General features: G+C 38.2%; 1 protein-coding gene and 1 long non-coding RNA gene across 3 annotated transcripts in view; one reads left to right on the forward strand and one right to left on the reverse strand.

Annotated features, from left to right (window-relative positions):
• LOC136025004 (uncharacterized) overlaps positions 1 to 12,327 on the reverse strand; it is a 136,812-nt gene that overhangs the window by 25,358 nt on the left and 99,127 nt on the right. The window lies entirely within an intron of this gene.
• The window catches only part of LOC136025001 (sulfide:quinone oxidoreductase, mitochondrial-like), a 59,162-nt gene that overhangs the window by 14,859 nt on the left and 31,976 nt on the right, over positions 1 to 12,327 (forward strand). Inside the window, exon 2 of one of the 2 annotated variants that reach the window (XM_065700626.1) lies at positions 1,704 to 1,809. The exons of the other annotated variant lie outside the window; for it this stretch is intronic. Within the exon in view, the coding sequence (XP_065556698.1) occupies positions 1,704 to 1,809 (106 nt within the window). The remainder of the gene's footprint in view (positions 1 to 1,703; positions 1,810 to 12,327) is intronic. 2 annotated transcript variants of the gene reach the window in all.

A 12,327-nucleotide genomic window follows, 5' to 3' on the forward strand; every position in this document is an offset into this window, starting at 1 on the left:
GAAAGATGGTCATGCATTTTTCTTCAACATAAACAGGCACTAGGAATAGCGAGCAGTAGAAATCCCCCCTAGTCTCAATTCATTCTGAGCAGTATTGGCTACTTCACTAAGCCTGTAACACTGGTGCTACTGGGCGTCAGCTCCCTCTTATTGTAGTGCCTACTTTAAGCTTAATATAAAATATGGTATTCACATGCTTGCCTGCACACAAGGAGGGGGGTGAGTCTGTATAAAATAGAACGTCCTGAAAAACGAATGTTACGAAAATGTAAAAATTTTATTTATCTCAGTCTGTCCCCCAAACATCAAATTTCAAGTCCCGTATCCCACCCTTGGCCTCGCTGCTTCTTTGATCTACCTCGGTAATGAGGTGTGAATAGATTTGAAGTGCTGTCGGGGCTTGTAGTGTGGAAATGTTGGGTGGCTTAGAGACAAAATATATTAAGTTTCCTCTCCTCTGCCCCTACCCTCAGAAGCTAAAATTGAAGGTTCACACATGCCTCCTACTTTCCCCGAAAGGTTTTAACTCAATCCCAAAGCCATTTCTAATATATTACGGATATGTTATTTTGATAAAATGGGCATATATAGGATCAACCTGCTGGCTTCAATGTGCATATACTGTAAGTTATATATGGGCTCGTAACATAAAATGTTTAGAATAATAAGAGACAAAATAAAACCAAAATGATAAATGATAATAAGCTTACCTAAGCCATGGATGTCAGGTGATTGATTTTCAATCACCTGACATCCATAGCTTAGGTAAGCTAATTACCATCTATCATTATCATGAATAAGAGTCTGGTTGGCTTCAGAGAATATATTAAAACAAAAATGAAGCACCTCTTCTTACCCCTTTCTCCAAGTCAAAATTTTACGTCTATTTGCCTCCAACACTACCCTGAAAAACTGAATTCGATCTTCCTAGCTGCTCTCCAGATATTGCAGCCACACTATTTTGATTACCCGGATAAGCAAACTGTCTTTTGATTCGTCTTTCTACTTAACATTGTGTAGATTTGTAGTCCCGTGAGAGTTTGTGGCAAAAAAAAAACTTTTAGACGGATCTGATGACCCCACCCCAAATTATAATTTCGAAGGTTAATTGTTCGTTCTCCCAACACTCTCTGTAAGTTTCAAATCTACCCCCCAAGCCGTTCCCAAACTATTGCAGATTTGTTATTCAGGTAATCTCCTGAAACTTCGAGTTCAGGAGGAGGGCATGAAGGAGCCAAATTTTTTCTTTACAAAACGTTTTTGGCTCTTTCATCCCCTCCTCCTGAACTCGAAATTTTGGGACATGGGATTTCAAATTTTGTATTCGGGGGAAAGGATCTAAATTTTTTTCACTATAATCTGCCCGGACGTGTCTCTACTGTAAGTCCTTTGTGGGACTTAATTTGTATTCATTGTTAAATAGCAAGTTAAATCAAAAGTTGCTCCTGACACCTTTTCCCTTCATATATGTTTTTACAAGTGAACCATTTTTTCAAAACTCTTTCTCAGCATCTTAGCCATTATTTTTACATGAACATTATTGTTCAAAATTCGTAGTGCAAATAGTTAAAACCGTATTTATACTGTAATCTAGTACAATAAACTAAAGAACACAAAAGAAACTGTGTACTGGCGTTTTCCTGGAGCTGATAAGCACATTTTTTAATTATCAATCAATAAAATTGATCATGTTCTCTTTATAGCTTCAAAGTTTTGGTTGCCGGTGGTGGATCAGGGGGATGTTCTGTTGCTGCAAAATTTGCCTCATTGCTTCCAAAAGGTTCTGTCGGGATTATTGAGTCTGCTGAGGTAAGATCTATTCGCTTTTCAGTATAATAGTTTTAAGTATTTTGTGGATCCAGCTGTGATTACAATTTTTTATTTATTTATTGAATTTTGTTTCTCTATATCTCTTCTTTTGTTGCTGTCACAATCTTAACTGGAGACCCAGAAGCTGCCAGAAAATATTACAGCTTTAAAAATGAAACGAATATACCCAATAAGAGGGAATATTTTGCCCCCTAAGCCCTCATACAGCACGCTTCATTCTGTTAATATTCAATTCAGTCGAAGCACTTCTCATAGAAAGTTTAAAAACATTGACCTGAAACACTTTTTGGGGCTTATATAGCATCCTCACCAAAAGAGAATCCGTCACCTAACTAATAGATATTGTGTAACTATGAAATACTCTAATAGTCGTTAGTTGAGTTGCGAGAGCAACACTTTGATTTTGTCCCGGCTTTTTTATTTTTTTCTATGCCGCCGATGTTGGCTCATTCCTGGAAACTGGTAAGGGTCTAACCTGTGCGGTTTTTACGGAAAGTGTGGACCTCAGGCCGGATTGATGAATATGGCATTACATTTTGGAAAGCTCCGCAGAACTCTTGCCTGGGGCCAAAAAGGATGGTTTTTGCTTGTCCACGAGCCAGAGCCTATGGTGTGCGAAGTGAAGTGGAGTTATGTAGCCTATGTCAGAAAGGAGTATCTGAAGTTATGCAGCCAAGCTTCCGTTTCATCAAACCATCTTTCTGCTTTTGGTGGAAAGCTCCGTTCTAGCAGGCAAGCAGGCAGGTACCACTTTCAAATTGAAGATGGACTAAAATCTATAAGTGTTAAATATATGCGGCAGTTACCCTGCCCCACAGCCAATATAGCATTTTCCCACGGGTCCGAAAGTGCTGCCGTGATTTTCGCTGGGTTTATCATTTGTTTTTTCGGACTTGGGATTGAGACAGAGAAATGTTATCAGATGTACCTCTTAAACTTTAAAAGTTCTGTCATTGCTAAAGAAATTGGAGCTTATCCTTTGCTCCTTTCTAAGTGGTGACGTTAGAAAGTTGGCCTACGGCAAAAAAAATCATTTTTTGAACTAAGACGGATAGAATTTTTTTTCGAAGGCAATCGATAGCTCTTGATGAGCTGATCATAGTATATGTCCTCCATTTTTTGATACAAAAATTCCTTCATGAGATATACTAGTTTGAAAGTTTCAAGGGGTTGACAACTTCGGTAATAGGGTACACACAGAAACCAAAAATAAGCCGATACCAATTGTGAGACATGTAGGGGACTTGTAAGGAAAGGTCAGCTGTTAGCTCATAATCATCTTCGGCAGTGAGGGGTTTGCAAATTTTGCTATTTGGTGTACCTATTATTTGTTTCCAGTGTATTTAATGATAAGACCGAGTTGGTTCCAGTTGTAAGTAATAATCGTCTGTTAGGCTACAATCATCTTTAGTGAAGAGGGGTTTGTAACTTTTGCTAGTTGGTGTAGCCTACCCATACTCACTGTAACCTAGAATTAAGTGTTTACGCAACGGGTAAAAACGGTAACGTAAGACAACGAGGCAGTTTCGTAATAATTAATAGAGTGTCATCTATGGTATTTTGATCCTGAAGAGTTACGGATAGCTTTATAATACCAACTAGATTGGTTTTCCAAGTCTTGATCCGTCACGATGTCTACGATTGAAAAGGATAAAGTTCAACTGGCTGCAAAGTCAATTTAGTCCCTTCTTTCGATATTCTTTTGTTATTGTTGTTTTTTCAACGCTGAGGAATAGCCTTTGATCGTGTGATTACTGATCGCGTTCTTCTTTGAACATAACGTTTTAAAAGCTTTGATAGGCTGACAACTTCAGCGTTTAACCGATAGCAAAAACAAACCAAAGTGTTGCTCTCGCAACACTTTATTCGGCGAAGCCGGACAAAGGTTGCCGCAATACTTCACGTTGCTCAGGCAACGTAGGTCTAGTTTTGTTATATAAACGTTATTGTTAAGTAACGGTTCCTTTTTGTGGATTACATTTATGTATTGGAGCGAAACTGCACACCAGTATGGTCTTTGAGACTGGGCGGTTATATAAAATAACCTTTCAGTAGTCCTCGAAATTCTGCTAAAATTGTTTGACCCTGTTTCGGCTAAAATGCTAGAATGTGGTGCTTTCCTGCGGCAATTTAATTGCGTAATTTCCATTAAGATCGCCGCTCTTTTTTGAAAGTTTCATTCCTATTTCTATAACTGCAATTTTTATGTATTAATGGCATCTATGAACAGCTCCAAAATTTTGCCTAAATAATAGATTTTGTTGTTTTACATATTGTAATCAATACTCAGTTTTTCAGAGTTTTGTTTTTCATCGAAATGAGTCCATTTTGCTTGCGGTTCTTTTACTTTGAATGGTTTGATCCAAGCCTCTCTTAAATGTCAGAGATCCTACTACCCCTTCCTTCAGCTCCTGGTTTTAAATCCAAGTTTAATGTTCACGTAACAGCGCTTCACGAACGATTTTCATTTTTAAAAAGTGCACCCCTGTACTATTTATTTGGAGGTGAAGGTCTAAAATACCAAAAATCAATTATAGGGTCATCATGTACACGACATTTATGGCGAGTTCTTCAGACCTAGCTTTTTATCTGCTGAGATGCCCCCTGTGGACACTGGCGGGTGCTTTTTGGGGATGCCTCGTAGAAAACAAGAAGTTGCTAAAAAAATGTGTATAAATAAGAAAATGAGAAATATTCCTACTTGAATATCAATGAAAACAAGCTCCCTATAGCATTCCCCTCACTGAAAAGTTGCTGATGACGCTCGTGATGCTATCCCCTCTACATCTATACCTTCTGAATTGGTTAAAATATAAATGTAGTCTTTTAATGTCACTCTTTATTTCTGCAATAAGAGAGAAGCTATCACGTCTCAGTACTTATTTTACAGGCTTAGTTCAAAAATATTCCTGGGAATGAAGGGAGAATGGAGAGTTAGAACATTGGGGCATAAAAAGTACTCTCTTTGAGGCTTTAGACACACTCCTCCTCTGAACAGAGAACCACGGCTTTCCTTAATAAGAGCTGATACAATTGTACACTACTGTAAACATTTTTATCACACCTCGAATGCATAAACTTAGTTAAGAAAGTTCAAAATAAATGTCTATATTAACTGTTCAGTTTTGTGGACTATCTTTATCTTTAGGAATGAATGTGCCATCATTACCCCTTTAACAATGGAATGCTCAATATGTGTATTTTTTTTAGAAGGACTTTCCATGGAGGTTCCTGTGAGGGGAGGGAATTTGTAGAGGGGTGAGCCAGATTTACCAGCATTAGTTTAAAAACGACCAGAAATTATATAAAAAGGGAAGTTTTTTGAACTGAAAGTAAGGAGCAACATTAGAACTTAAAACAAGTAGAATTATTCCGTATGTCAAGGATTTGCCCTCTTCATTACCTCGCTCCTTACGCTAATATTTGACTGTTTGTCCCAATTTATTAAGAACGACTCCTAAAACACAGGAGCCTCGGAAGCTTTTTTAGAATGCTAAAAACTTTAGCTTGAAGAGCAAGGTATTGAAAAGGGATCCACCCCTTCATATACGGAATATTTTATGTTCGTTTTGTGTTAAAATGATGGTCCTGACTTTCAGTTGAAAAAACTTTTTTTATGATAAAAAATTTCGTTTTCGAAGTGTGGTCAATGTACTAAAGTCCTGGAATAATAACAGATCCGTAACTGGTTTATTTTAATAAGCTTACTCTTATTCGTAATTTGCTGACAGTAGGATGACTTGCATTTTTCTCATCTTGGCGGACTCGTTTGAAGGTCTTTATAGCTTCTAAAATATTGCTAAGTCGTGGTGACACGAGTTTTCATGCACGTAGTGTTTTGGTACCCTTTTAAAAGCCGGTCAATCTAGAATGAAATGCTCTACGTGTCTGGTTAAACTGGGAACAGTTTTTTTTGGCTACAGAAAGCATCCTTTTCCTAACAACAGTTCTTACTCTGAATTTGAACATACAATCACAATTCTTTCATCCCCCAAACTTTTTGCGTAATAAATAAAGAAAAGTGTATTCGCCAAATTTGAGCGTTTTGGATTTTTCTTTCAAAACAACCGTTTTTGACTGTTATGGAAAGTCTTATTAGCAATTTTGTTTGCTAAACTCAAAAGTTGTTATAATTTTTCTATTATTGTCCAGGGTTTTTGTGTATTGATATTTTTTTTTTTTTTTTATTAAGCCTTTGTTTTACTTTTAGTACCTATGTAAAAAAAGGCTTCGAGAAATATATTACGATAAAAAAATAATGGTTGTATTCTTTATTCATTTTTAAATGTTAGTTAAAAAATATTTCTATTCAATCACGTTTTTTTTTAGTTTTTGAGCTTCAAAGTTTAGTTACGCTCCTCAGTGAAATTAAATAAAAAAAAACAAGTTTTTTTTTTTACTGAAAGTAAGGAGTGACATTAAAACTTAAAACGAACAGAAATTACTCCGTGTATGAAAGAAGCTGTTCGCTCCTCAACGTCTCACTCTTTACGCTAAAGTTTGACTCTTTCTCTCATTTCTACTGTATAATACAGTAAATAACTTTAGCGTAATGTCGCTCATTAGTTTTAGTTTTAAAAACTTGTTTTTTTATTTAATTTCTGAACATTTTTGAATTAATGTATGTTTGATTTCGGCTCTTCGCAAATGAATAATGAAAACGAAATTTGCGTATTAATTTTTTTTGCTAAATGGCTTTCTCTTAGTTTTGATCAGACGATTTTGAGAAAAAGGGTGGGGGAGGAGGCCTAGTTGCCCTCCAGTTTTTCAGTTACTTAAAAAGGCAACTAGAATTTTCAATTTTCAACGAACGTTTTTATTAGTAAAAAATATACGTAACTTACAAATTATCTTACGTAACGAACTTATATATTCGTGCATTTTTATTATGTATATAAGGGGGTTTGCCCCCTCGTTAATACCACGTACTTTACACTAAAGCTTTAATTTCTCTTCTCCCATGACAAATTCCTCCAACTCTCGCGACATTCTAGGACCACTTGGTCGACACGATCACCCCTGGGAAAAAAAGAACAAAAAAAAAACAAATAAACACGCACCCGTGATCGGTCTTAAGGCAAAAAAATACAAAGTTCCACATTTCGTCCCAATTCTTTAAGATTGGCCCCTGAATCAAATAGGCTGTAGAATAAATAGTTGAATTTAAAAAAAATACTTTAGCGTAAAGAGCGAGGTATTTAGGAAGAGATGAACCTCCCATGCGCGTAATGATCTCTGTTCGTTTTAAGTGTTAATGCTGGTCCTTACTTTCAGTGGAAAACACTTTTTCATATTTATTTTTTCATTTTTTTTTTAAATAATGCTAGAAAATCCTGCACCCCCTTCATGGAATTTCTCTTCTCCCATGATAAATTCATCCAAGAGAAGATCCTCCCACGTATCCCCCTCCCCTCAACCCCCCTCCCAACCAGAAAATCCTCCTGAAAAGGTCTGTACACTTCCAAATAACCATTACTGTAGTTAAACGCTGGTCGAACTTTTGTAACTTACAGCCCCTCCCCTGGGGACTGTGGGGGAGTAAGTCAGACCCAAAGACATAGTTATTATGTTTTTTCGACTATGCTGAACAAAATGGCTATCTCAACATTTTGATCCGTTGACTTTGGGAAAAATTGAGCGTGAAAGGGGGCCTAGGTGCCCTCCAATTTTTTTGGTCACTTAAAAAGGGCACTAGAACTTTTAATATCCGTCAGAATGAGCCCTGTCGCGACATTCTAGGACCACTTGGTCGATACGATCACCCCTGGGAAAAACAAACAAATAAACATGCACCCGTGATTGGCACCCGTGATTGGTCTTCTGGCAAAAAATACCAAGTTCCACATTTTTGTATAAAGGAGCTTGAAACTTCTACATTATGGTTCTCTGATACGCTGAATGCGATGGTGTGATTTTCGTTAAGATCCTATGACTTTTAGAGGGTATTTCCCCCTATTTTCCAAAACATGGAAAATTTTCTCAGGCTTGTAACTTTTGATGAGTAAGACTAAATTTGATGAAATTTATATTCTTAAAATCAATCCGATCCTTTTCATGCATCTATTAGTATCAAAATTCCGTTTTCTAGAGTTTCGTTTACTATTGAGCCGGGTCGCTCCTTACTACAGTTCGTTACCACGAACTGTTTGAAAGCCACTCATTACTAAGGAATGAATGGAAATTTCAAAAAAGATCATCTCTTGTCTAGGCACGATATATGGTATTATAAACTAGATTTGTTTTTATTTCAAAAATTTTGGGAAGAATTAGCTGAATTCTCCTAGAGAACTATTTTCATTTGTCTTTCTTCCTGTTTGGATGCACAGTATTACGCATGGAGAGAATATTACGGTGGAATTTTCAAGTAAATAATTTGATAAGTAAGTATAACAATAAGTAATCCTTCTTTTAATATACAACTTTGAGTGGTTCCAGAACCACATGCCTACACTTTTCTAACCACTAATTGGCAGGGGGTTGGGACCAGGGGCGTAATTTTCTATGGGGCAGAGGAGACAACTCCCCTCCCAGATCTCAGTTTTTCTCCAGACCATAGTTTACCCCCCTCCCCTCCCAGCTGAAAATTGGATTCTCCAAAAATGTTATCAAAACTAAGATAAGGCTGTATAATTCAAGCATCCACTGAAACATGTCATTTTTCTTTGGTATATCTTTACCATTTTTATTACTATACAGCTCATTTTTCAGTTTACTCTGTCATTTTCACTTAATTTGGAAAAATTCGCTCCAACGTTGACCCCCCCCCGCAGGATTTTTATAAATTATGCTACTCGTTGGGGGAAGGATTAAGTGATCTACTCAGAATGCCGTTACAAACGATGGACTGGATGATCTCTATCCCTTTTTTAATCAAAATGCTTGACCAAATTCCTTCCTGGGACATATGTCAAAAAATGAATGCATCACATTTACAAAGTAAAGTTAACTGAAAGTGATCGTATAGAAGGGAGAAAACCATGATTGAAGAAACAAAAAAAACAAGTAGAAGTCGAACGCAAGCCACTGTAATTCGAAGTCGAACGCTTTACCAACAGAACCACGCCTCTAATAATCTAATTTGATGTACTAGTGCTTGTATCTTAATTGCGTAGTTTATTAAGGGGCTTGGAGAAGGAAGACACGGGAGGTGGTCTTGTGAACCTCCGGTTAAAGGTTTTAGACCATAAGTATTGCAATGATGATGCTGTTTTATACTTCTCAGCTTTTCTACTTAAGAAGTGGCATCATAAGTTTATTTTTTAGTGCTATATCACACTTACGGATGGTAGAATTGATAAACATCACGCAGGTATTAGTAATAGCTTTCAATTGAGCCATTAAACGTCACTCTAAAATGTTTTGGTGGCCCACTAGCCCCAGCTTTTCCACTTGAGGCATGGCACCAAAAGTGCCGTTTTAGTGCCATTTGGAACTTGCTGATGGTGGAGTTTATTGGAAGGACGTAGAAAGGAGCGTAATTTGTTATGGGGCTGGGGGGAACTGCCCCTCCAAACCCAAATTTGCCCCCCCAGCTGAAATTTAGTTTCTGCAAAAAATCTTGTCAAAACTAAGATAAGCCTGCACAATTCAAGTATCCAGAGAAATAGTTCAGTTTTTCTTATGGCACTTGGTAAACACCAAATGCCATATAGCGATCGCAAATTCTGTCGGTATGTCGGTCCCGGTTTTGCTAGTTTAGGTACTTTCAGATAAGCTAGGACGATGAAATTTGGCAGGCGTATCAGGGACCTGACCAGATTAAATTAGAAACAGTCGTTTCTCCGATTCGACCATCTGGGGGGGGGAGTGAGGGAGGGATGGTTAATTCGTAAAAATTGAAAAAACTGAGGTATTTTTAACTTACGAACAGGTGTCAGGTCTTAATGAAATTTGATATTTAGAAGAATATCGTGTCTCAGAGCCCTTATTTTAAACCCCGACCGGATCAGTAGAGAGATCAGGATGAAGCTTGGTGAGAAGAATGAGCACAAGCCCTAGATATGTGATTGACTTAACGGGTCTGAATCCACTCTCTTTGGGGGAGTTGGAGGGGGTGTTAATTCGGAAAAATAGAAAAACTGAGGTATGTTTAACTTACGAAGGTGTGATAGGATCTTAATGAAATTTGATATTTAGAAGTGTATCGTCTCTCAGAGCTCTTATTTTAAATCCCGACCGGATCTGGTGACATTGGGGGAGTTGGAGGGGGGAACCTAAAATCTTGGAAAGCGCTTAGAGTGGAGGGATCCGGATGAAACTTGGTAGGAAAAATAAACACAAATCTTAGATACGTGATTGACATAAGTGGAACGGATTCGCTCTCTTTGGGGGAGTTAAAGGGGAGGGTTAATTCTGAAAATTAGAAAAATTAGGTATTTCTAACTTTCGAAGCAGTGATCGGATCTTAATGAAATTTCACATTTAGAAGGACCTAGTAACTCAGATCTCTTACTTAAAATCCCGAACGGATTCATTGTCTCTGGGGAGATTTGGGGGGCCGGAAATCTTGGAAAACACTTAGAGTGGAGAGATCAGGATGAAATTTGGTGGGAAGAATAAGCACAAGTCCTAGATACGTGATTGCCATAACTGGACTGAATCGGTTCTCTTTGGGGGAGTTAGAGGGGGTGTTAATTCGGAAAAAATTGAGGTATTTTTAGCCTAAGAATGGGTGAAGGTTCGTGAGGTATTTTTAAATTCGATTTTTAGAAGGAACTCATGTCTCAGAGCTCCTATGTTAAATCCGGACCAGATCTGGTGATATTGGGGGTAGTTTGGGGGACCGGAAATCTTGGACAACGCTTAGAGTGGAGAGACCGGGATGAAACTTGGTGGGTAGAATAAGCAACCGTCGTAGATACGTACTTGAAGTAACTGGACTGGATCCACGCTCTTTGGGGGAGTTAGGGGGGTCCAGTTCTTTGGCGAGTTCGGTGCTTCAGGAGTTCGGTGCTACGACGATTAAAATTGGTAGGCATATCAGGGGCATGCACAAATTGACTTGATAAAGTCGTTTTTCCCGATTCGCCCATCTGAGGAGGGGGTGGCTGAAGGGAGAGGAAAACTTAGAAAAAATGAAGTATTTTTAACTTAGGAGTGGTTGATTGGATGTTAATGAATTTTGATATTTAGAAGGACCTCGTGTCTCAGAGCTCTTATTTTAGATCCCGACCGGCATTAAGCGTCTGATTTTCCTTTTAAATGAACCTATTGATTCTTAGAATTTTGCTAGAGCTCATGTCATATGAGCTTTTGGTTCTTGGCTCTTCCGACCTCGTCATAATTGCCATGTGAGCTGTTAGCTCTTGTTTCAGTATATCTTTGCCTCTATGGTAATATATTGCTCATTTGTCAGCTTTCACTATCATTTTCACTTGATTTTGGAAAATTGGCTTCAACTTTGTCCCCCTCCCCAAGGATTTTGACAAAATTACGCCACTGGGCGTTGATGTGTGCAATATATTTTTTATGAGCTATTAAAAATCTGTATAGATACTTGCGATACCCATACGCCTAATAACAATACGCCCATACCGATGCACGTGATATAAATACGGCCGATGCCGGTACATTGTGCAGCCCTTTCCCCAGGGACTGTGAAGGGCCATATCATCAGCAAAACCAAAGATATTTGACGTTTGAATTATGTTGGCATTTTTCCTGCAATATGTGGGTTGGCCGTGCCTCAACTAAAAAACCTCCATGGCATGGTTCTGAAACATAGGTGCTTTAGAAGGGGGAGGAGGATTTGTTTGATGTTTTTTAGAGGAATTGTCCAGGGGCTGTTTTGGGTACCCGTTTGACTTACCGTATTTCAAACAATACACCCTGCGAAAATGTGGTCTTATTTTCCCGCTCTCTGGGGCTATGGTGAGAGAAAGATCGAGGTGACTTGGACGCGTTTTGTGGATGAAGTAGGACATATTGCCAAACCTTGTCTTTTTCAACCATCCATCTATGGTCAGGAGAAAAGCAGGACGTCCCTGAATGGGGTAGGAAGAGGTCGAACGAAAGAATTAAAAGGAAATTGGAAGTTCTTGGGACGGTGTAAAGAGGGAAACTTTTGATAGATTCGAATAGAAGAAGACCATGGGCAGTTGTGTTATCCTCAGGTCGCTTGATGTTGCAGTGAGCTGTTAAGAGTAGTAGTATCCGGGGAAAACAGATTTTCTTTTCTATTTTACTTGTTCATTAAATCCCCCATGACCCAAGGATTAAAGATGCAAATTTCAAGCCGACTAGAAAATGACCCCTTTGCCCTTTTTGAGCCCCATTTTCTGGGGCCTGTACCCTCTCAATTTTTTGTGTATTAGGCTCCTCTTGGACCAAGAATTTGTGGCTGAAAATTTCAAACTGACCAGAAACAAAAAATATGGCCCATTTCTGGAAACTTCGTCACCCACCTTTCCCAACAAATATGTGTCCCTCTTTGTCCAGGAAACGACCCCTGAAATTTTTAGCCAATTGGCCATCTAAGATCAATTTTTTCCTCTTTAA

This window comes from Artemia franciscana, chromosome 3 (assembly GCF_032884065.1).
Source record: "Artemia franciscana chromosome 3, ASM3288406v1, whole genome shotgun sequence".
NCBI classification, from domain to species: Eukaryota; Metazoa; Arthropoda; class Branchiopoda; order Anostraca; family Artemiidae; genus Artemia; species Artemia franciscana.